This window comes from Globicephala melas, chromosome 10 (genome assembly GCF_963455315.2).
Source record: "Globicephala melas chromosome 10, mGloMel1.2, whole genome shotgun sequence".
Taxonomy (NCBI): Eukaryota; Metazoa; Chordata; class Mammalia; order Artiodactyla; family Delphinidae; genus Globicephala; species Globicephala melas.
Window position 1 is genome coordinate 87,313,775 of NC_083323.1, and position 25,090 is coordinate 87,338,864.

General features: G+C 36.7%; 1 protein-coding gene across 14 annotated transcripts in view; it reads right to left on the reverse strand.

Moving 5' to 3' along the window:
- Positions 1-25,090, reverse strand: part of PLEKHA5 (pleckstrin homology domain containing A5) — a 243,189-nt gene that overhangs the window by 36,486 nt on the left and 181,613 nt on the right. For 8 of the 14 annotated variants that reach the window (XR_009565449.2, XM_060306023.2, XM_060306028.2 and 5 more), the window contains 5 exons: positions 23,948-24,067; positions 23,067-23,120; positions 6,825-6,905; positions 1,636-1,671; positions 1,056-1,118 (listed from right to left, as the gene is read on the reverse strand). Coding sequence is in view for 13 of the 14 variants with exons in the window: in XM_060306023.2 (XP_060162006.1) it covers positions 1,056-1,118; positions 1,636-1,671; positions 6,825-6,905; positions 23,067-23,120; positions 23,948-24,067 (354 nt within the window). In the remaining variant the exon portion in view is untranslated. Of the gene's footprint in view, positions 1-1,055; positions 1,119-1,635; positions 1,672-6,824; positions 6,955-23,066; positions 23,121-23,947; positions 24,068-25,090 lie in introns of those variants that run through there. The other 6 variants (XM_060306033.2, XM_060306030.2, XM_030841325.3 and 3 more) reach the window with 3 other exon arrangements.

The window sequence follows — 25,090 nt, forward strand, 5'->3', positions numbered from 1 at the left end:
ACAGACTGGATTCTGTTTTTATATTTTTAAAATTATGTTCTTATGTTCTTCAGAAAAATCGCTTCTAACTAAAAACATTGCTAATGGAGAAAAATCACTTTCAATAGTTTTAATGTTTTAAATTCTTGGTAATACCCCAATTTATTAAATTATAAAAATATGAGCGGGTACTTTAATAAAATTTCAATCCCGCAATAAACCAGTTCACTGCATGTCTGAAAATAAAAACCCTGGACAAACTGTAACTATGTCCCAAACGTTACTGCATAATGATAAGAAAGCAAGAAATTTGAGATTCCACTTTCTTTGCCATTTATCCATTAAAGTAACCACCTTGGGCTTCCCTGGTGGTGCAGTGGTTGAGAGTCTGCCTGCCGAAGCAGGGGACACGGGTTCGTGCCCCGGTCCGGGAAGATCCCACATGCCGCGGAGCGGCTGGGCCCGTGAGCCATGGCCGCTGGGCCTGCGCGTCCGGAGCCTGTGCTCCGCAACGGGAGAGGCCACAACAGTGAGAGGCCCGCGTACCGCAAAAAAAAAAAAAAAAAAAAAAAAAAGTAACCACCTTAACTTTGTTAGACAACACAACTCAAGCTACATCAGATGGGATACAACTGAAATGAGAAGGAGGTACAATTCAATGGAATAAAACCAGGGGAAAGGAGGGAAGAATGAGATATAAATAGGGACGTCAGTGATGTAAAATATGATTAACAACAATAACAAAGGATGCAGTGACAGAATTTCTTGAGGCTAATACTTTCTCTAGATGACAGACAATTTTACTTTGTCTCCAATCCTGCATAATTTTATATAAGAAATAGTCTTTACTTTCATTTAAATGATTCTAAATTATGTTCAGCTGCTACGGGCGTGGGGTGGGCAGGGAATAAATCAGGAAGTGAGGATTTAATTGGCGCAAAAGAAGAAAACGTTACTTATTTGATGTCATTTTGGACGGCAGGAGAGGAAGAGGAAATTTTTTGTCATGCTTAGTTCCAGTGTTTTGCCAGAGAGTATGACAGAGCATTGATAAAATATAGCATGCTAATACGTACATCAATATCTACTTCTTCAGGTCTGTATTTGTATAATGTGCCTCTACATTCATCCTGTGACAGCTATAAGGGAAAATGTCATAGAACAACTTTAAAAATAATTTTAAAAATACACATTTAATTAGCTTATAGTTAATATTTTAGATTTATATAACAGTAACAAAAATGGGTTTTTAATGATTCTTATACTTTTAGAAGTTTAATTCAAACACAGATCATTACAAAAATAGAAAATTATTTAACAGTGATACAATATGCAAGATACATAAGAATGATGTTAACTTAGGCTTGTCAAACAAAATAATAAGCTGGCCAAACAAAATCATACAGCACCTTACATTTTCCATTTGCGAGACACACATTATTTAAATGAAAAATTGACAAATACAATCGTAGCAACTGTGTTGAATCAAATTTTGAATCAGGCATATTTCAACAGTCAAAACCGTACCTTCACGGTATACACATAATCACACAACTGTGTATGTGTACACTCAGATGCCAACACATCTTAGTACAATATTATTAACAAAACCTATAACACGTTGTATACATATACATAATATATAAACACACATACACAATATAGACTTATCTTGTTCCTCTGTCTTAAGAACTAAAAGATAATGGAAGAAAAGGATGGGTTTAATCGAAAAGGGGTAAAGCACTCAAAAACCTCTTAAAACTAAAAGCCTACGTTATAAACTATGGACAGTCAAATTGCATAAAAAGTTGGTTATGTGTTTGCTGACACCATTTGCTTCATTATATTGTAGTGAATTATTATTCAGTGTATTTAAACATCCTTTTTTCAGCTTCTTCCAAATATCTTTTGGTCAAGCAAATCCTCATTTCTGATGGTGTTTACCAAGATTTCAATAAGCCATCCCAATCAGTTATACCCCAGGTCACATCATAGCGCCTCTGCAGGCAAAACTGCACTATCTCTCTTGTCTTTTAACTTTATATTGTCTGCTAGACAGTAACAAAAACATAGTAGGAAAATGTAATTGGGGCTCATTGCATGTTTGCTAAATGGTATACTTTTTCTCCAAGTGGGGATAGGAGTAATGTATCCCAACTACATTCTAGATTGGAAAATTAAATTTCGTATATACATATACAAATGCACAAGAATGTAAAAGTTACAACTATGTATGACCTGTCTGTAAAATACTGCTTGACATTTACATCTCAAGAGGCATAATTTAAACAGCAGATAACTTTAAGTGGGTCTAGGAATGTGGGAATCAGGAGATTAAAAATGTAAGCATTCCAAACATACAATAATAAATCCTGGATTTCCATGTTTCACTTCAAGACACTGCTTTCACGTACCTCATGCAAATGATTCTGTGACTTACTTAGGGGTATACACAGTGATTATTAAGCCACAAAACTTTCATAGAAGTGAACATCACATGAAAAATGAATTTAATGACAAAAGTCAGAATACTTGTGCACTATTTTAAAATAAAGACCACTGAATATGTCCTGAGAAGTGTCAATTGTCATTGTAAATTAAAGCACCTAGAACCAAGAAAATAATTTATATTCCCACTTGAAAAAAGGAAGAAATGAAAAATAAGTTTTAAAATGCTTAGATCCAGAATAAAAAATGTGAGATAATGCTAAAATCAGTATTTCTCATTTTTAAGAAATAAAAGATGTAAAGCCTTAGCTACTAAATGTCTACATATACTTTGCTTATTTAATATTTAAAGTTAAACGCCAAACAGCTTTACTAAACCATGGAATGCATAATTTGAACATAACTAGTGGCTAGTGCTATATCTAGATTAAAATATGCTTTGTACCCTATATCCCACGGTCAAAAGAAAAAAAGACAAGTATTTTAAAATGGAAACTTAGAATTTGTAAGAAATATTTAGGGTAATGGTTTAATATTTTTATTTAAGGAATCTTACTGCATATTCATTTTCATATCAGTTGCCATATTATAAAAAAGAAAGATGTGTACTGTGTACTTATAAGTTTAGAGTGGTATCTCCTTAAAGCCATAGAAATAATATTACACATATATATTAGATTTATTTTGCTGTACCTATATTTTTGGTACCAATGAAAATTTATTTAAACCTTTTATCAACTTATTCAATAAAGATAATTAAATATCAACTAATAAAAATCTTAAAATAATCAACCTTCCACTATATTGAATTCATTTCTTTTGCCTGTCAGAAGGAAAGCATAAGAAAACAAGATTATTCTTTAAATAATTAACTTTTAAGCATGGCCTATTTCCCATTACTGATAATAATTACTGAAGTTTTTCTTAAGAAGAGATGAATATAATTTTTTTTTTTAATTTATTTTTTGGCCATGCCGCATGGCTTGCGGGATCTTAGTTCCCCGACCAGCGACTGAACCCGGGCCATGGCAGTGAAAGCGCAGAGTCCTAACCACTGGACAGCCAGGGAATTCCTGAATATAATTTATTTAAAAAATTTCCATCTAGAATTGAAGTTTACTATTTTGTCCTCAATATGAAAATCCTACTAATAAGAAAAATGTAATTTCATGAATATTCTAATTAACTCAAGTTCTGCATGAAATAATGTTTCATGGCAATACTTTTTAGCATTTTTCAAACTCATCTTTAGCAAAAAATCTCTGAATTTGAATACGTTTGTTTGAGGTACCTCAGCAACACTAGAAAAATAAGTGAAAGGGGGCTACATAGTAATTATATAAGCTTGAGCAGTGCTCAAGCTTCAATCTGAGAAGCGTATTATACAGACTACTGACTATATAAGGATATGTATATTATATTTAGAAAGTCAGAACTTTTTCATAGTAAGGTATCTTTTAATCTTTTTAAAAACTGGTTTGGCATTAAGTTAAAACAAAATCACTTTTGCCAATTAAAATTCAACTTTCTATAGTATCCCTTTTTAAGTATGTGAAATATATATATGTGTATATATATTTTAAAAGCATATGAATATATATACAAAACACAAAAAAATACTTTTGGGGCAATATTTGATAAAATTAGACTTTAATTTCTATGAAAACTCAAAAATGCTCGTTGGACTGTATGTATTTGCTAATTAGTCTGTAACCTTTAAAGCAATTATTTATCATGTGACTAATTTCACTGATATTAAGTATGTTATAAAAATTCTGGTACATGAGCTTCCCTGGTGGCACAGTGGTTGAGAGTCCGCCTGCTGATGCAGGGGACATGAGTTCGTGCCCCGGTCCAGGAAGATCCCACATGCCGAGGAGCGGCTGGGCCCGTGAGCCATGGCCGTTAAGCCTGCGCGTCCGGAGCCTGTGCTCCGCAACGGGAGAGGCCACAACAGTGAGAGGCCCGCGTACCGCAAAAAAAAAAAAAAAAAATTCTGGTACAAAACTGTACTCGTGAAAGGTGGTAGAATGATTAATAAACGCAGAGGAGTTTTTCAACTTGAAGCTCATTTAGCATTTGTTTTGATTCAGTTTTAGGTTCTTTTTTTTTGACTAATTTTAAGAAAATTACTGGGACTTCCCTGGTGGTCCAGTGGTTAAGACTCCACGCTTCCACTGTATGGTGTGGGTTCGATCCCTAGTCGGGGAACTCGATCCTGTACGCTGTGTGGTACAGCCAAAAAATTAAAAAAAAAAAAAAAAATTACTGCCCAGGTAATTTCTCAGGTGTCCTCCTTCTTCTAGGAAGATGTAAACACAGAGGTTCTCCTGAGAGAAAACCTGAATGGCTATGATTCAGAAAAACTGGTCATAAAACACTATATTGCCACTTTATTTTCAGCTACATTTCAGGAACCTATTAACACAGCATTGCAATGCAATGTCAGAAAAGCAAACCATCAGGTGTACAATATAAACTTTCACAAAGGTTTTCTTTGAATAATAACATGATAATGGAAATCTGGAGAAAAAAAAAAGATGTAATTTCAATTTACAGAAGTTTATATTAACAGAGTTTAAGAAATGCATCTGTCACTTTTATCTACCAATGATGCTCGGCCATAATTAAGTACTTTACTACTGGCTGATTAAAGAAAAGTATCATCTAAAAACTCCCTAGATTTGATAGCACTGACAGTCAATATTCATTACCTGGCTGCCCATGTCATACCCACGCATGGCTGCTGCTGTTACACATTCAGATCTTCCTGTTCTATACAATATCAGGTTGTTTTCTTTCAAGTATCAAGATGAGGAAATATGTTTATATGAATCTATTACTTTCAGTATTCAAGGTTACTGATGCTATATAAGACCAGTCTCAGATACCTCCACATTTTTGAAGGACTCCAGTAAGAACTTTTAGTGCAACTGAGTGATTTCAATCAGCAATGACTTCTGCACCATCAACCTTGATTACCGGTCAATATAAAAAAAGAAAAACCAAACCAAATGGAACAGAAAATCCCAGCTCTCATTCTTACTGTAAATATACAAAATGTGAAAAATGAAACCATAACCTATTAAAACAGAAGGCCTTTGATCTCACATCAATCAGCATCATATAAAATTATAAGCTGACAGCTTCAGACACTGAAAAAGGTATCAATTCCAGAATAAGTGCTAAGGCTGTCAGTGTGGCTTTTTGGAATGAAGTGTCAAGATTCTAAAATCTGGTGACTTTAAAAGGAGTGGTAAGATTCCATTTTCTTTTGAAAAGAAAAGCTGTTTAACTTTAAATATTTAGTACTTTATCTCCTTATTGCTAATTAAAAACTATGCTCAGTCACATAACATACTTTAAATGTTTTGAAAACTGTGCTCAGAAATGAGTCACCCACCCACCAACTGTTTCAGTCTCCCAGTTTACAAGGCCCATGATGCAGACCCTCAAGGCGCCCGGTGCAAACCAGAGGCCTTTAAAGCCAGTGCGAGCTCAAGGTGCTTCTTTTTACCAGGTGCTTTTACATATTTTAATCAAAATATATATTCATTTTTCATGTTAGTTAATTTTCTCCCTCTGTATGATTTTTAAAATACTGTAACAGGTCGTAGGCCACAGTTATTTGAGGGGGTTGAAGTGGAAGAAGCTGATGTTGCAAAACACACAGCTAAGAACATTTAGACCATGAAATACAAAAAAACTGGAGAGGAATGTATAACATGACTTCTTTTGCAGATCTGCAGATTACCAAGGTCCTAAATTAAAGCCAGCCAACTCCATGGCACATATTTTGAGTTAGGGAAAAGAATGGGGTAAGATATGATGATCATGATGACTACTACGTAAGAGGGAAAAGAATACGGGGAGAAGATACTCCCAGTATGGTAAGAAATGGCTATCTTTAGTTTTTACCATACCACAGTACATAAACAACCTTTAAATAACTCCCATACAAATATAATCTATTCCTAAAACATTGAGGTGGGGTGGGGTGGGGTAGGGAGGCAGCCCCTGAAAGGAAAAAAATATTTTTTAAAGTTTTCCCTAAAAATCAGTTATGCTTTTAGAGTTAATCAAAATTAACGGCAAGTTCGTAAAAATTTTGCAAGTGTACTGCAGACCTCCAAGTACATATCAATCAAATACTCTGCACAAAAACTTCAGGAAAATGGCACACTTAATATCCAACAGCGAAATGTTCAGCAAAGCCATGCTAAGAACTGCAGCATCTTGAAAAGCACGGATGAATTGCGTTTTTTCCAAAAAGACAGAAACAAAGAATGGAATAAGAAAAAGACTAATGTTATGAGTAACTCTGAGGATAAACCAAAACTGTCACTGAGGGATTTTGCAGATGATAAAGCAGTATCATTCACTGTCCAAGACCTTACTTGCTGGTACAGTTGGGGTCTTAGCGCCGAGTTCTCAATCATTGTGTGAACCATGGTGATAATAGGTTCATTTTCTTTCATCTATTTCAAATCAGGAGGAGCATACAGCAAACATCAGTTTACAGCATAGCTAGATTTGAAAGACGACACTGTAAATATAGCCTCTACTTTAATATCTTCCTAATAGTGCAGTTGTTTACATATTATCCCAAGGTCGCATAGAATCAACTTAATATAAACCATTTCAAACAAGTATTAAATGTTACAAAATACTTCCAAGGTTATAAAAAAGCTTACTAATTGCAATAAAGGTTTTACTTTATAAACATAACCAATATTGTCAATTAATGAATATTCCTATAATACTAGAATAGATAATAAAAGCATCAAGATTCAAGGGATAAACTAAAGGGTGACAACCTATAAACTTAAAAGGAGAAAAATGGCATGACTTAATCAATTACTTATATAGTAAAAAAAAAAGCTTAAAATGATATTCAGTTCTTTATAAGGTTATTCAGAAAAATTTTAGTTCTCTACAAATAATATAATAATATATCTTGTCACTTAGACAATCACACATTTTATTAATCTTGATAGACACTTATATATACTCTATTTTGGATTTTCTCAAAGTATAACACTGTATGTAGAATGATTTCCAAGACATGCAAACTAAAATTTATTCAGCAAAGACTAAGTGAATCTCCCTAGGTCCTTAAAAGGCTGAAACCATGTTTCACATTTCCAGCTATATTGTACTTAATTACTGCCTCTAGAAAAATATTTATTTTAGCAGGCTCTGGACTCAAGAATTAAAGCATTCAAAAGACAGTTTTATATATATATATATATATATATATATATATATATATATATATATATATATATATATATATATGGTAAAAGGCCAACAAAGTTTGTACCATTTGTAAGCAGACAAGTCTGTTTATAATTGCAATTTGTAACACTTGGTTTATATAATTTTCATCCCCAATATTATAGAAAATAAGCATTTCTATCATGGTTAACAAATGCTACTTTACTGAGTTAGCTAAATCTGCAACAAAAATTTACTAATATTAAGATTAAATGCATAAGTAAAAATTAAATCTTGAAAACTTTATACCTAGACATTTTTATTTTCAGTCTAGTTACCAATGTTTCATGTCAATAATACCTGTTTTGGTTGTTAAATGACTGGTTTAATTTACTTCTAAAAAGTTTTATTCAAGGTAAGTAATTTGCTTTTAAATCTACACATTTACTTATTAAACTCAAACTTCTATACATCAGTTAAATCTACTCATCGGTTGAACTCAAACTTCTTTTTTTCCCCAATGTTATCCAATAAGGGACCAAGGCATTTATAGGTGACATCTCATGCACACAGGTAAGAACTGTGTTGATATGCAGTACAGGAAAAAATTTTACAGTGTTGGAAAGTAACGTAAAGAGACAACTATAGATATAAATTTTTCTTTAGCAGAAAAAAAATGCTTATTACATGCTTATATTTTAAAGGAACGCTGGTTATTTTATCTTAACCAAATGTTGATCTTGGAACAGTTGTAACTGCCTTTGTTTTTGGCTCAATCATTTGACTGCATTGATACATACTTTGTATAACATAGGTAGCTTAAGTCTCTCTTCATTTTTTAGTATTATTTAATTTTGATTTTCAAAGCAATCTCATCTATACTTGCTACTTTTCAATAGCATGCCATGAAAATTAGACAGAAGAGTACCTGACTCAGAGGTTGGGGGGTTGGGGGGAGGTGGTAGAGGGGCTGGGGTTTGAAAGAAAGGTCAGGAGCATATGAATATTTAAGAAATAATGCAGGTCAGAGAGTATCCAAATGTAAAAGTCACTCAAGGGCAAACTGAAACTGCCGTGGAGTCTCGGAAATCTGGCGCTACAAAGAGGCCACTGTCAAAGGGCTGGGTCTGCCAATATGGCGGCTCCCACCTTTAAGTGGAGCAGATCAATGACTAGTGTTCAGCCTCTAGGCCTGAGGAGTTTACTTGAAATGTATTTATAAAGGGAGAAGAGACAGTATGATTTCTGCAGAAGGGTAATCAAGCTTGATTTATTTAGTGGAGTACTTTGAGAGGGTAAATATGTACATTATAGAGGGAAGCCACATTTGTGATTTAAAAATGACTCTTTAATTTACCTGTCAAAGATCATTAAATATTAAGTCACTGAGAAGGATCTTGCAGGAAGACACTGATTTAGGAACAGAGAAACTAAAATACTAAGAGTAAAAATAACATTAAAAAAAAGATTAAATTTAAAAAATTGAAGTATAGCTAATTTACAGTATTATATTATTTTCAGGTGTGCAATGGTGATTCAGTATTTTTATAGATTTTACCCCATTTAAAGTTATTATAAAATATTAGCTATATTCCTTACGCTGTACAATATATCCATGTAGGTTATTTATTTTATACATAGCAGTTTGTACCTTAATCCCCCACTTCTGTCTTGCCCCTCCCCACTCCTGTCTTCCCACTGGTAACCACCAGCTTGTTCTCTACATCTGTGAGACTGTTTCTGTTTTGTTATATTCATTCGTTTGTTTTACTTTTTAGATTCCACATATAAGTGATAACATGGAGTATCTGTCTTTCTCTGTCTAACAAAAAATAACATTTAAAGTGTACAGAGTGTCTCAGAGATCACTTCTGGAACTGTTTTTCATTATGAAAAATTTCAAATGTATATATCAAATCCTAGAATATTAAAATTAGAAGGCATCTTTGGAAAGTGACAGTTTAGTACAGCAAAGAAATGAAAAATGTTAGCAGTAATTATTTTAAATTGTGGGACCAGATCATTATTTTTTTTTCTATATACTTCTCTACATTTCCCAAATTTTCTCCACTGAATAGATACTGCTTTTCTCATTAAAAAATAAATGTTATTAGTCAAGGATAAAAAAAAAAAAACAAATAAACTAGATTAATGGAACAACTATATCCTCTGGGAAACACCCCTTGGCGACACAAAGGGGTTAAGAAAAAATTTTAGCACATGTGTTTGTATCATGTTCAAAGCTGTTGGGAGTCCTTTAGTGCAGCGAGGCCCTGATCTAAAGAACTGTTCTCACAACCTTTATCCTGCCGTATGAGTCTGTATCCACGTCAGAAATTGACTGAAGAAATGTTAACTAACTAAAAAAAGTAAGCTGCCCCAATGCATTTGTAAATACCTATGACTATCTTATTAATATTTCTTTCCTTTTTATTACTGGCTACTTCAGAAATCAAAGTTCAAGCTTATTTCAACCAGTGGTTCTTAACCCAGAATCACTTGAGGAATTTGAAAAGACCCTGATTCCCAGATAACTATAATGCGCAATTTGAAAATCTCTGATGTAGACAATACCATTAAAACATGAAGGTGACAGGCTGGTTTAAAGATTCCTTTTGGCAGAAGTAACTACAATGTTCTTTCTCAAGGTGCTGAAGTAAGTGAAATGTAATCTGGTAACAGTGAATGTTCTTCAGCTTACATACTCCTTGGGAATCTCATTTTACTCAAGCCAGAGAGATGGGATAAGTCTATCTGCAGACAGAAGCAGCAGAAGTATTTCAGAATTCCCCTGGGCACCACACTCACCTGACCAAGGGCTGTTAGGATGACTGGGCTTGTAAGAAAAATCTGCACAGGGGAATGGTCCTGTATGTGGTGGCACTCTCCTTGCACGTGGCATGCAACAGGTGAGGCCAGCTAAACACAGTACTCAGGATCCCACACAATGGGAGTGCGGTCCACATTAAACAATTTCAATGATCTGCCTGAAATTTGACTCTTTCCAGATTTACTGAATTGGAAATACTAGATCTGCTTTCTCTCCAAATAGATCCTAGAAATAGGCTAGTGATTTCTTTCACTAAATCACCTCTGAAATATCTCTATCTTATTGAACTATAGTTGATTTGCAATGTTGTGTTAGTTTCTGCTGTTTAGCAAAGTGATTCAGTTATACATATACATTCTTTTTATATTCTTTTCCATTATGGTTTATCACAGGATATTGAATATAGTTCCCTGTGCTATACAGTGGAACCTTGTTGTTTATCCATCCTATATGTAACAGTTTGCATCTGCTAACCCTAAACTCCCATTCCATCCCTCTCCCACCCTCCTCCCCCTTGGCAATCACAAGTCTGTTCTCTATGTCTGTAAGTCTGTTTCGTAGACAGGTTCATTTGTTTCATGAAATATCTGTATTTTAAAACTTAGAAACTGATCATCTCTGAAATTTACACTGAAACAACACATGCTATCTGGCTTTTGCTACGTAAACTTTATACAACAGCTTTTGAATTAAAGCAGTAAAATATGACTCACCCCTCCCCCCCACCAAATACGTGATGCTCCATGAGCACCTTAGAATTTCATGCTCAGTTCTTAAAAAAAAGGACTATCCAGCAATTCTCTTCTGGTTTGACTACTACAAGAATCCTAGGCAGCATTAAGGCACTGCTGCTAATAGCTAATGTATTTTTGTTTTAAGGAATCAGAGCAAGAGAAAGACTAATTAGTACTTGGGGGATGTTTAATAATTTACTTGAAAATGAGTTAAATGCTTCGCTTCCTGCTTTAATTCCTTCTTTGAACTAAACGGTAATACAGGTTTAGTTTCCAATTAATTGCTAAATTATAAAGCTATTATAAAAGGCCCACTATTTTATAATAATAAAAATGAGAATGTATGAATTGGGGATGACACTATTTTCATAATTAACTTCAGCAATAAATAAGAAAACTTAAGTGGAAATATCTTGGAAATACAGTTAGGCAATGCCAATATATTTCTGTTTACAACAAAGACATATTTTTACTTGAAATTTGTAAGTCCAAATGTTTACAAAAACCACCTAGAAAATGAGATACTTAACTCCAGCCTCCTTCTGAGGTTTGAGGTATGTTGGGCTAGTATGAATAGAGCATCCTTTGATGTTACTGTTAGAAATATCTTGATTTAAAAACCCATCACCAAAAAACTTACTCAACACAATTCTATGCAACCGTGTCACAGCTTGCAGGATCTTGAGTGGAACCTCCCAACTGACACCTGCGGGCTGGGAAAGGGTTCCAGGTGTCTGGAGTTGGGGACCACCTCAGTCCTCAGAGTGCCTAACACGCTCCCAACAGCACGGCCTCAAGTTTCTGTCAAGGTGTGCACACCTACTGTCACTTTTCTATGTGGGCCATGTAGGAAAAAGGTTAGAAAGCACTAAGATAGTGTTTTATGTTTCAAAAAAACCCCCAGACATCTCCTCTTTCTTTGGCTTTCCTTGTCATTATTTATCTCAGTAGTTCTCAAACCTGACTGAGGAGAAAAAATAAATCACCTGTGGAGTTTTCAAAACAGAGTGGGCTCTGGCAACTCTCACTGGGGGCTGGGGGGCAGACAGCCTTGAGAATTGTACTTTGTTTTTGTCTTTCTAAAGATCCGCCGGTAGGTATGACAGGAAATCAGGCTTGAGAACAATGGTCCTACCCTGGCACTAATTTACGTCATTGAGGACCAATTCAACCATCACCAATAAGGAATTCTTCAACGTCTTGATGAGTTGGTACTAAATGTTGGTCAGGATACCTGTGCAACTATCAAAAGATGAAAAATTTCAAACTAATGATCTAAACACAAGTATATTGCATGTAGACTAAAATAGTCTTGTCTTTGTATGAAATACAGCATTAAGAGACTTAACCCCCTTAAAAAATCAACTGAATCTCCTTATTAATAATATTAGTGGACTCAGCAGAATCACGGGGTGGGGGGGTGGGGTATTATTACAAATCCAATTTCCAGTTGCCAGTGGCAACTTCTAATATCCGCTTCAAAGTCTCTGTCTCTACAGAAATTGGACCAGCTAGGGATGCAGAAGGAACAGGATATTGTAAGTCATGAGATAAATGCTCCAGAATAATTTTTAGGGGGAAGAAGAAAGACTAGCAGTGAGCAAAGCCAGGACAGTCATTCATATAATTTATCCTTGGGAAGATTAATTTCCCAATCCCCCTTTCGGTTTAAGAAGTGGTTAAGTAGTGGCTTAATTGCTATTTATTTATTTGGCCGCGCGGCATGCGGGATCCTAGCTCCCCGACCAGGGATCAAACCCGAGCCTCCTGCAGTGGAAGCGCAGAGTCCTAACCACTGGACTGCCAGGGAAGTCCTTTAACTGCTCTTTGAAAAGTTTACATAATGATTCATCTAGAATAGCATTGTCCAACAGAACTTTCTCTGATGATGGAAATGTTCTCCATTAGTGTAGTCCAACATGCCACACCAATGACTCCTCAGCCCCTGAAATGTGGCCCGTGTGACAGAGAAAATGAATCTTATTTTTATAAAAGTGTAACTAACTTAAGTAGCCACATATGGCTAGTGGCTATTATACTAGATTGTAAGTCTAGAAATTCTAGACCAGTAAAGTAAGTATAATTTCCCCCTAGATTTGGATCTCATTCCCGTAAGGGAAAACATCTGCCCAAGCTCTGTCGAGTAAATGAGTTTCCTCGAGTCTGAATTCTGCAGTAACAGCTTCCTCCCTCTTTTGGGGGCGGGTGCAAGAAGTCAGGATGATTTCTATCCGCCCTACAGAGCTTTTGTCCTTCACTGATAACCCATCTCTGTGCTGTCATTTTCCATTCAAATGGAAAATGGATTTTTCCTGAGTTCTTAAAGACACCTTAGAAAAAGAATTTTTAAGTTGGGAATCTGTCTTAACAATAGCCAAAAACCCTGATAGCCTAATCACTGAAGAATCCATCTCTCAAGAATGTCCTCCTGTGTCTAGATCAATAAACTTCTAAGATGTGTGGCAAAAATAAAAGGCTAGAGAATTTGACATGCCCAGGGTGAAGCTGTGAGGAATGCAGGGGCCTTTGTAAACAGGTCATTTGGATAATGACAATGTAAATGCCTTCCACTCTCATTCCAGGCACTTCTGAAAGTCCGAGAACCTGAGATTGAAGGGTATGACTACCTATAGAAACCACGCATTGTTTAACAGGAAGCAGGAAAATCTGAAGTGACTTTTTAAATAGAAGAATGTAAATAAGTCTCTTTATAGCCGATGGGGCAAAGTATGGAGGTCTATTTCTTTGGAAATTTTAAAGCAATCAGAACAAACTCTTCTATGCTATGTATGGTTTCTAAATGTAAAACTCTGGGAAAGTATCACTATTGTATGTATTCAGAAAAATCAGTGGTACTTTAAATGATGTAGCTAGACCATACAACATATCCTCTTTTTCTTCAAGGGAGAAACACAGATTAAAAACAAAGAAAGAAAAAACAAATTGCGACACTAACACAGAAGTCAAATGTATCCGACATTTCCTTGAAAGAAAAGAAGGAAAAAAAAAAAAGAGCATTTCTAGACTGACTGATGCTGTTAAGTACTGGCTTCAGGAATAAGGTCCATTTATTGAGAAATATGAAAACACCCCTAATCCAGCAGAACAAAAGGAGGGCAATGTCTACACACAACCTTATTTAAATTGCTGACTTTTTTAAGCCACCATCTTGAGGTATATACCTGTGGTATATTTTGAAGGAAACTTTTAAGGTCTAGGCTAATGTCTTTCCAAATAATTTACATATATAATTTACTTACCGTCAGTTTCATCCTTTTTCACCTACGAGTCTCAAGAATTTAAAATAAAATTAAAATCCTTTTGGCTACAGGATACATTTTATAGATATGATTTTTACTTCAGTGGCTTAAACCTGTTTTCCTTATTAAGGACTGTTTTTTTTTTTTTTTTAAATTGTTCCTTTAACTTTAAGTAATGTATTATCTGATGCCACCATCTTTATTCCTGGCATCCACAGGCAACTGAAAATATTAAAAAAGCTCAAAATACATTTTGTAAAAATGCTTTATGGTGGAAATAAATAAATATTGTGTTTGAAATGGTCACATATTTCTCTTCTTTGCAAGCATTTTGTGAAACGATACCATAAAACAATACTATTTTAAAGGGACAAAACATTCCGAAAGTGAAAATCTTACATCTCTGTTAGCTAAAAAAAAGTATTTGTTCTGGTCAATGGGTAAATCTACTAGAAAAATACATTTGAGCTTTAAATCAAAAGTAAAATATCTTCTAGATACAGGATCTGGGTTTTATTAATAGCAATTGTATTCTTACTGAGTTAAAATTGGCACTGAGTAGCAGAATTCCTACCATTAATTCAAAGATTTATCAGCTTATGTTTTAACTACATAATCACATCCTTAGGTTGATCCCAGAAATGACTTTGGCATTTATGCTCAACTTTGTTTCCTTCCTGAGCTTTGAAAATCATTTACAATTCCACTTTGCAAGCTAACATCCTGCCTGACACTGAGCTCCATAAATCTCTGCTGAATGAACTTTCTGAAAAAATACATTCAAATAAGACAGAAGCAAACAAAAGCCACAATAATTGGCTTATTAAAATATCTGCTTTTGTAAATAAACTGTGGAACTGTAGAAATATTATGCATTTTCGGAGGGGTGGGGAAATTTTGTTTTCATTTTCCCGTCTTGTTCGATAGGAGAATAACCAGTTATATAACCAAGAGCTGGTATTCTTCAGGTAACAAAGATCAGCAACCTGAAACAGAACTATTCTATAGGTACAAGAACAACTCCTGATTTTGAAGGAAGAATAGATTTAAAAAAGAAAGAAAATTCACTAATACAAGGTATTCATCCTAGCTTTGTGATTTTGGACAAGTCATTCAACGTGACTGGGGATAAAAGTAACTGGCCACATGCTGCAGAGGCAAGTATTAGAAGCAGATGGGACACGGTATATTACAGCACTTTGAAAACTGTGAAGTGATACTTATGCTATTAGGATGGACAGACGCTGGGCAGGTGCACATTGTAGAGAATGGGGGTGCTTCTGTAGTATCTGAGAAACGATGGGGCGCTGGCTGCAGAAAAGGGTTTATGGGGGAGGAAGTGTTTCACAGGCTGGTAGGGGCTGGTGGTGATGAAACGAGGGCTTGAGTGACAAACCAAAAAGAGACTTTATTTTGTAGGGAACCGGGAGTTTGAAGTTTCCTGAGTTAGCTGAAAGACAATGAGGCAGGTGCTTTGAGCACTGCCAGGATTTGTTGACTAAATGGTACAACAAGGAGCTAGTACGTGGAAGGTGTTTTGGTGGCTTCTATGATCCTGACTAAACACCATGCAGATATTATGTACCAGCTAAAGTAAAATCTGTTTGGATGGTTCCACAGAATCGCATGATTTTCCTGTTTGCAGTAAAAGTGTTTCGAAAGTACTTTTAACTCCAGTTTCAAGGTATCGTTAGCATTAACAGGAGTTGGTGTTGGGCACATGAAATATTAGGAGAACGTAATACAACTCCAGGAGGCTGGATGACTTAATTCTGCCATTTTTATAAATTTGTAGAATCTCCACACTCAAAGTGGTGGAACAGCAGGCAGGGTGCCAAGGACCATCACATTGGGGGTCCTTCCAAGTAGCCTGCCAGTTGGTTTTCTTTTCATCCACCAGGCTGTGAGAGGCTGTCCGAGCCATAGCTGGAGGAGACTTTCCTCTTTTCCCACTTTATGTTCTAGGTCTAAGCAAACAGCTAAAGAAAGGTCCTAATCCTTCTCGAAGTCCATCAAGCTCTTCCCCAAGGATGATGTGTTCAATAAATGTCTGTTACATCAATGGGGTTAAAGGTGACCAATATTTTGAACCACTTCTGCTTTCAGTTTTTTGGTCAGGGAATTGAGGGATCAGATAACAACCTTAATTTTGGACATGCTGGAGATGTACTGAAGGCAGAACTTCCAAATGGAGATCTCTGTGAGCAACTATAACTACGTAACGGAAACTGCAGAGAGTGGTGTTTTAGATGCCTTTTGTGCCCCTCTCCACATCTTCGGTTTCAGGTCTTGCTGGGTGTATGGGAACCCACTGGGTGCTCATGTATGCATAACCTCAGTGTGCTAGAGTGTTAGTCTCAAGGGACAATCCTTGGTCAGTGGAAGACGGGAGTGAGTACTCTTCTCTAGTTCAGCTGGGTTTCTATTTGTTAACAAGTATCAGATGAGGCCCCAGTTGCCTATGGTAGTTGATAGTATATAGTCTCACTCTCTTTACTCCTGTACCTTGGAATCACTTCCCAAAATAAACTTCCTGCAAACAAGCCCACATCAAGGAAGCCCACATCACAGGCTCTGCTTTCTGGGAGAAACCCAGGGGCTAGAGATGAAAAGTAACAAAGAGAGAACTAGTAAAATAATGAGTAGATGAATGTTCAGATGAGAGAACACCAAGAAACAGGGCACTTCCCCAGTTAGGGTTGAGAGGGGTGAAAACAGTTATCAAGAAGGGCCTGATGAGTCACTGGTAAGAAACAGGAGAACCATATAATAATGGTTAAGCATCCGATAGGCTGAGAGATCAGAGTACTGACACACATGTATTAAATCTTTCCACTTTCTAAATTCTAATCTACCCACTGTCCATTTATTTATATTCTGCCATTATGATGTCATATCCTGATTAAGAATTTTCTCAGTGTCATCTCCCTCTCCCACTTCTATGATCAAATATACAGAGGAAGGGAGAGACAGAAAAAGAAGAAAGGAGGAATGGTGTATGAGAGACAGAGAGAGAGAGAGAGAGAGAGAGGAATGCTCTGAATAGCACAGCAAAAGAAAATACAGATATTCTACACTATGTAACTAGTTTGGGTCAGTAAGTGTTCAATAATATTCTTTCAATTTTCCAGTTTGCTTTTTTCAAATGCCTTTTCTGTATCCCCTAGAAACATTAGCTCCTGTAGCTCTCAGTCATCCCTAAAAATAGAAGCTCTAGGACCCCTTCAAATATTAGAGAAAATGGGATCTTGCTTAATAGCTCAATAGAATGAGGTTGCTGAATGGACAACAATGAAAGCCATCAAGAATCTTTTCAATCATCTTGTTAGCATTTCTTCCCTTATAGGGAAGCTGTCTTTCATGAACACAAGAACAAAAGGCAAGAAAGTACTGAGATTTTTACCTTGAATGGTTTCAGTACCAATTACATACACCCAGTTAACCTTTTTGCATTTCCCTTGGCATAAGTATGTTTAAAAGTGGTCAGAGCTCCTGTTTCTACATTGTGGTTTCTTGAAAGGATACAGAAAGCATGCTGATGAGCAATGTCCACAGCAACCAGTAATATTAATAGAATATCAGACTTCTTCCAAAAGTCACTAGTAGTTTTAGCGCACGGCTCATAAAATATTAATCTTTATAAAAGAATTACATTATAAAACCTGAATGCTACTACAAAACTTTTGCAAATTAGAAACTTCAGCTTACTCTTCAAGATGTTTTAGAGGTTAGTATGATCAAAAATGACTCTTCTCTCAAGCGTTTGCTCATACTTAAAAAAAATGTGCTGATAAAAGAAGGATTGAGCTACTGACTTGCTAACCTTCAACATTTCCATGCAACAAAGAACTCCACAGGTATGCTTGAGCTGTATTTTTCCTTTCTTGTACTATGGCAAACTGGTTTGTTATGAGAAACTTCCAGCTTTTCCATGAAAATTTGAGGATAAGGTCCCTTAGCCATCTGGTGTTAAAGAATATACCATTTGATGCTAAATTCAGAAATGACTTAGGTATGCTCCATGCTGCGGGGTGGGGGAGATGGCTCCAGATGGGTAGGGGCAAATGAATTTCATAAAATTATCCGTAGCAGAGTCATATTCTTTTCACAAAGAACTTTTGGCCATCCCCAACACAGGTGTGACTGACTGAGGGATTTCCCTTCCTTTCCCGTTCTCATGCAGCTGTTTCTGATGCAGTTAACTACAGTGACTCTTGAAGGGACAGGGGTAGAGGCAGAATGTCATAATTTTGTTTTTTTTTTTTTTGCAGTACGCGGGCCTCTCACTGTTGTGGCCTCTCCCGTTGCGGAGCACAGGCTCCGGACGCGCAGACTCAGCGGCCATGGCTCACGGACCCAGCCGCCCCACGGCATGTGGGATCTTCCCAGACCGGGGCACGAACCCGCGTCCCCTGCATCGGCAGGCGGACTCTCAACCACCGCGCCACCAGGGGAGCCCCCTACACATTTCTTCATCTCAGTTCTTAAGCGACTTATTTTCTGTTACCATGGCCTACATGGAAAGCTGGCAGAACTTCCCTCGTAACTGCTCTGCAATCACTAACAGAAAAAGAAAGAAAAAGCAAGTGAGGAAGAAAGAAACAAATGGAGGGAAGAAGATGGATGAAGGCATGGGAACATGGCCTCATCTCCCCCATCCTATAAATCCTCCCTTTACGACTGATCGAAGAAGCTCCAGCCCCTGCTCTACCTCTTCACCCACAGAGGCCTTGCCTAGTTCCCTCTCCTCAGCCCCTGCTCTAGTTTCTACGATCCCAGCTTCATTCCTTTGCTCAGTACAACCAGTCCTGGTCCACACTACAGGAGCCAAGAACTAGATACCGGAGGAAATCCTCGTAAGGGACAAGAGTAAGAAAATGAAGTCCCTACTCGCCATGTTAGACCTGCTGAAGGGGATATATATGCCCCAGCTGAACAGCAGGAGGTTGATAACAGTCAGCTTCTATGGGGACCTGTTACGCTGGCTTCAAACAGATGATATGCACGTGGCTCCACGAAATATTAGGAACTCCTAGTCATCAAATACATGTTCAGCAGGGTCATATAGCTCTAAAACTCATGCTCAATCTGCCCTGTTCTGAGAAAAAAAGAAAATATATCAAGACAGTCTCTTTTCCCTCACTGTCAAAGAACAGCAACAGGACACTCCATTCTCCAGGAGGGGATGCCCTTACAACTGCTGATAATCTCGAATTTACTCCAACTTCCTGGCAAGTACAGGGTCACTGCAAGATTGCACTTATGGCCTTTCTCCCCTCTCCAATATTCTGGTAGTAGAGGAATGAACGAGGGAAAAGACAATGTCAAATCCATTCCAGAGGTATACTGTAGGATGAAATTTCCAAGTTTCACTTAAACGGTACCCAAAAGCTTCTCTAACGTTCAGTGATGACTAAGCTAAATGAGAAGAAAATGAGTTACTGATATATTATGTATTTATTCATTTTCGAAATAGAACCTGGATGAGGTTCATAAAGTACCCAGTTAGGATTATTATACTTTCACAGGTTATACTTTGGGGCTTTATCTTAAAATTCATAAAAATGACAAACCTAGGCTCGTCTTAAGAAATGTAGACATTGAACAGTCTATGAACTGGGCTATAAAAACATAAACTATAATAGCGTACTTCAGAATAAAACAAAAAGCAGAAGAAAATTATACCATATAATTAGAACAGCTTTTGTTATTTTTAAAAACACTTCAGTACATGACTTGTCCTCATGATGGTGATATGGCACCAGAAGACAAGAGTTTTCGACTGACTGTATAATATGTAAATCTTCAGAATTTCAGACAAGGCATTTTTATTTTTTATTTGTTATAATATCAGAAAAGAATTTACCTCTGAAGTAACTCAGAGACTACCCTTTGGTTCTATTTTTCATGAATAGTGATAGGGATTAAGAGAATTTAAGGGCTTCCCTGGTGGCGCAGTGGTTGAGAGTCCGCCTGCCGATGCAGGGGACACGGGTTCGTGCCCCAGTCCGGGAAGATCCCACATAACGCGGAGCGGCTGGGCCCGTGAGCCGTAGCCGCTGAGCCTGCGTGTCTGGAGCCTGTGCTCCGCAATGGGAGAGGCCACAACAGTGAGAGGCCCAAGTACCGCAAAAAAAAAAAAAAAAAAAAGAGAATTTAAATCAATTAAATGTTGGCCTTAGGTTATTCTGATGATTTATTTGAGCAAGCAGAATAAGTGTCGGAAGAGTATCAATTAGTATCTGTTCTCTTGGTATGATATACAGTTCTATAAAATGTGACCAGAGCCTCTGACTTTCAGGTTTTAAAATCTACTTTCAAATTTATAATTATATAAAACTCGTGAATCAGTTTATAAACCCAGGCAACCAATAATGCCCATAAAGATACACCTGGTCACCTAGAATCGGCTACTGGCAGTAACAAGATTAAAAGCTGGAAATGTTTGAGCTGAGTGAATGAAAAATTTCATTAAAATTCAACATTACCAAGAATTCTTTCTACATAACTTAATAACCTTACTACTGATGTAAAATACAGGACAGTTCAAAGGTAAATATTTCATTTATATTAAATGCAATTATTTGAAATCATAAAATTTTTTGATTTATTTAAAGAGAGATTTTTCCTTAGGAAACCTTAAGGATGTACACATTTAGGCATATCTGAGTTTCTGGGCAAAGCCCTCACCATGTTTTTTATGCACTGTCTAATTATTATCTAAAAATGGTCCAATTTTTGCCATCAGAAATAGTCTTATTTCAATGCAAATCATCATTTAAACAATCAAATTCTACAATTCTTCTCATTATCACAAAATTTTAAAAGTGGAATAATATAACTATTTTGGGATCTAATACAAGAAAAAGGTGAGTTACTGGAAAAGCTCTGCTGACATGCTGACAGAACAGAGAGGATCGATACAAAGTTGAGATTTTAATTTTAATTAATTAATTAAAAGACAACACACATTTATTCTCTTATACTTCTGGAGGCTGGAAGTCGGAAATCATCTCAATGGGCCAAAACCAAAGTGTGGGCAGGGCCATGCTCCCTTCAGAGGCTCTAGGGGAGATCCCATTTCCTTGCCTTTTCCACTTTCTAGAGCGGCGCTCCTTAGCGCGTCGCCTAAAAGTTGAGATTGTAGAAGTCACCTTGCCAAGGGAGCAAAGGACGGGAACAGAAGCCTCAACTGGATCTGGGCCACTAAGGCCAAGGGAAGAAACAGCTCAATCCGGGAAAGGGAGGTGAGGAGAGGCATCATCTTAGCAAATGGTGGTCTTTTCGATATATTTACCTGTCCTTTCCCAAGAGCTGCTCAAGTTCTATGTGTCTGCAATGCCAGTTTTGATTTACTGAGGTGAGCAGTAAATTAACAATAGATTAATAAACCACTAAGTTTATTTCCAGAGATTCTAGATAACTTCAGAGTCACATTCATATCGTCGTTTTTAACCCTAATTTTTGTAATATCCCATCATTTGTCAGAACGATCTCTAGCTTTATAGACAGAGGTGCTTTTAAGAAAGTTATTCCCCATGTATCTTAGAAGCTTTCTGGCAGTGTGGAATTTTGAGGGAAGGCTTATCTTACTATTTTGTTGGCAAACATGTCTTTATTAGATTGTATAATGTACACTGTGGTTAAATTTAATAGCACCAGTCTCTGAAGTGAAGACTAGAGTTTGGATTCATGAAATGCTGATTTCTAAAGCATTCCAATGGGCAAAACTATGATGAAAACATTTTGTGGGAAAATAAATTACAAATTAACAAAAGCATATTTCTTTTAAAAATTAAAAGAAAAATGATTGAACATCCTTTCAAGGGTCATCCTAATGCAAAATCCCTCTTTAAATATAACTAATTTAAAGCAGTACATTATTATTTTGTTTCAAACAGGGCAAATATAAATATGTAAATACTGTCTTACAGCATTTTCCGCAGTAACCTCTTTCATTTGATAAAATATTCAAGTTTGAACGTTTTGAAGACAAGCTAAAGAAAATTCTAGCCTAATTTATATGCAAAAAGAAAGCAGCCACTAGAAGAAATTTTATGTTTAAGAACATATAAAAAATCCTCATCAAATTAAAATTAAATATTAACATGGTAGTTCATAGACGCCAACATTTAGGAGTGTCAGTCCTTGTTCATCAACTTCCACTCACTTTTCAACATTTACCCATGTTAACCTCCCCTTGGGAATACAGAGAGCACCACACCCACCTCCTCCTGGCCTTCAACAAGGCATTCACAGCTGCGTGCCTATTTCTTTAATTAGGTCACCTCCAAGCTGATACAAGCCAATAAGTACAAGTATTCTTGGGATAAGAAAAAAGAAATCTAGAGAATCCAGGCTCTCAATTTCCAGAGAGCTGGCATTTGTATCCCACCTCATCTCCACAACTGTCCTTTCTAACCTGCTTCTTCTGGTATTCCTGAATTCCCCTGGTGAGGGGTCTCTTAGCCTGCCACTTGTAAAAGTCACACTATTAACGCAAAACGACTGAAATATCTGAGTAGCCCGAAAATTGTACTACATTGAAAACATTAAAACATAAGGTATGAGAAGTAAGAAAAATTCTTCAAGGCCCACCTGATGATCCAAATATATGGTGTTCCTTTGAAGGTGATGTGAAAGGATTTCATTCTAGTAGGCATCAATCAAGGTACAAACGGACAGAGAAAGAGGGTGCGGAATTCATGAAAAGGTCAATTTTGAAACAGGGAAAACAGGTAGTTTGTCACAACCTATATTATACCACAGCACACAACGACTTCCACACACATGCTCCCCTGTAAACGGCACAGATGATGCATTCAATGATTATAAATTACACTTAGTTTTGTAAGAAATTAAGTAGACATGCATATAAGCTGAAACATTAAGCAGAAAAATCCTTCAAATGGCTTTAGCAGACTCAAGGTTAGAAGCTTTACATGTTAATTCTTTTCTGCAATATGTTACTACTTCTTTGGATGTTTCTCATATAACCAGAGGCTATTAAACCCTTTGAGAAATGTTTACGTGTGTTCATTTTAAAAATCAAGAACACACGAAATTAATCTTTGACATTTAAAAGGCAGTACTATTAAAACGCTAATCACTTCTCAACTTATTACTTTATGGGAAACGACGGGACTCTTCAATATCTGTTTTACCGGAGGTGGTAGTTAGTGTTTGAGGAATGACAATAGTATTCTGAAGTCTGCATGCATTTCCTCCCTCACAACCAAGAGTTGGTGGGTGAGTGGGTGGATGGAAGGCTACGAAGAAATGCAGCCGACCCACGTTTTCCTTTAATATCGTATAACCAAGGAAATTCTCAAAGGGTCAATAGGAGATCCCGATGTCGTCGCCGCAGTGGTGGGATGGGCTCATGCTCACGGGAATGACGCTGATCAAACCGATTAATAATGAATGGCTCAGCGTGACTGACAAGAGCAGACACACAGACACATCTCTCCATAGCTGACCTTTGGGCTGTGCGCCTCGAGCTTTAGCTGCATGAGCTGTGCTAACGTGTGCTCCCGGATACTACTCAGTTCCGCTTGCTGCCGTCTCAGCTTTATAAGCAGCAGCGTAAGCTCCTCTGGCTGAAGGAGTACAATTTAAGAATCCAAACAGTGGAAAACAGATTAATTGTGGTCTTAAGTGACAGATATTAAACCAAGATTTCTTGGCAAGTATCCTCTTATGGTTGACATCAAACATAGTGCCTAGGCACTATGATGATAGGTCATACATAAATGCATAGATATCTAGAGAAATAGAAGGAACAGTATTACTTGGTAAGATACAGCAAAACAACAGTCTATTAAGGCATTTTCTCAGAACTCCTGAGAGAAAATTTAAATCTTAAGTATAAAGAAGTGCAATGCCAAAAAACCCCCCACCATTATAAAGGTTTGTACATGAGAGCTATTATTAAAATACATTTTAATGAGATGTTTAAAAATGACACCTCAGACTTTTATAGCAATAGAACACTACCTGCATGCCCAACACTCTATCTTAGAGAACAGAAGGTAAAACAAAAAGAATTAAAATTCATGTAAAACTTGGATGACATCTTCACATCATTAAGCTCAGTCAGTACCTGAGATCTATTAACTGCTTCCCAGTTATATTTTTAAATGTCACTGTTAGTGTTTTCACAGGATATTTTATATTGACCAAAAGACCAGTTTTTATTTTTAAGGAAGAAAAAAATGTATTTACTACACACAGAAAGTTTCCATGTGCGCATAAACCCTCCTTCCACCCTTGGCGGAGAGCAGAGAACCTTTTGGTTCCTGATTGGTTACTCTGATCTCTGAGGGGAATAAACTTTCAAAGGTAGATACAATTCCTTAACAGGCCAATCCGATATATTTTTTTTCGTTAGAAATGCAGTAAAGTATGGTCATTGGCAGTCTTACAGGCCATAAAATATCATTCGGTGTTTGACTGAGCTTTGTTATGATTAAAAACTGCACAGAGACCACAGGGAGACTCTGTTCACTTAAGAGCTACAGCTGTGCTCTTAAAACTTCCGAGCCAAAAAGCGTTCCCGAGATTGACTTGTTTTGCCGACAGCACAGCGTTACACTTAGCTCTCTTCTGTTCTGTTCATTTGC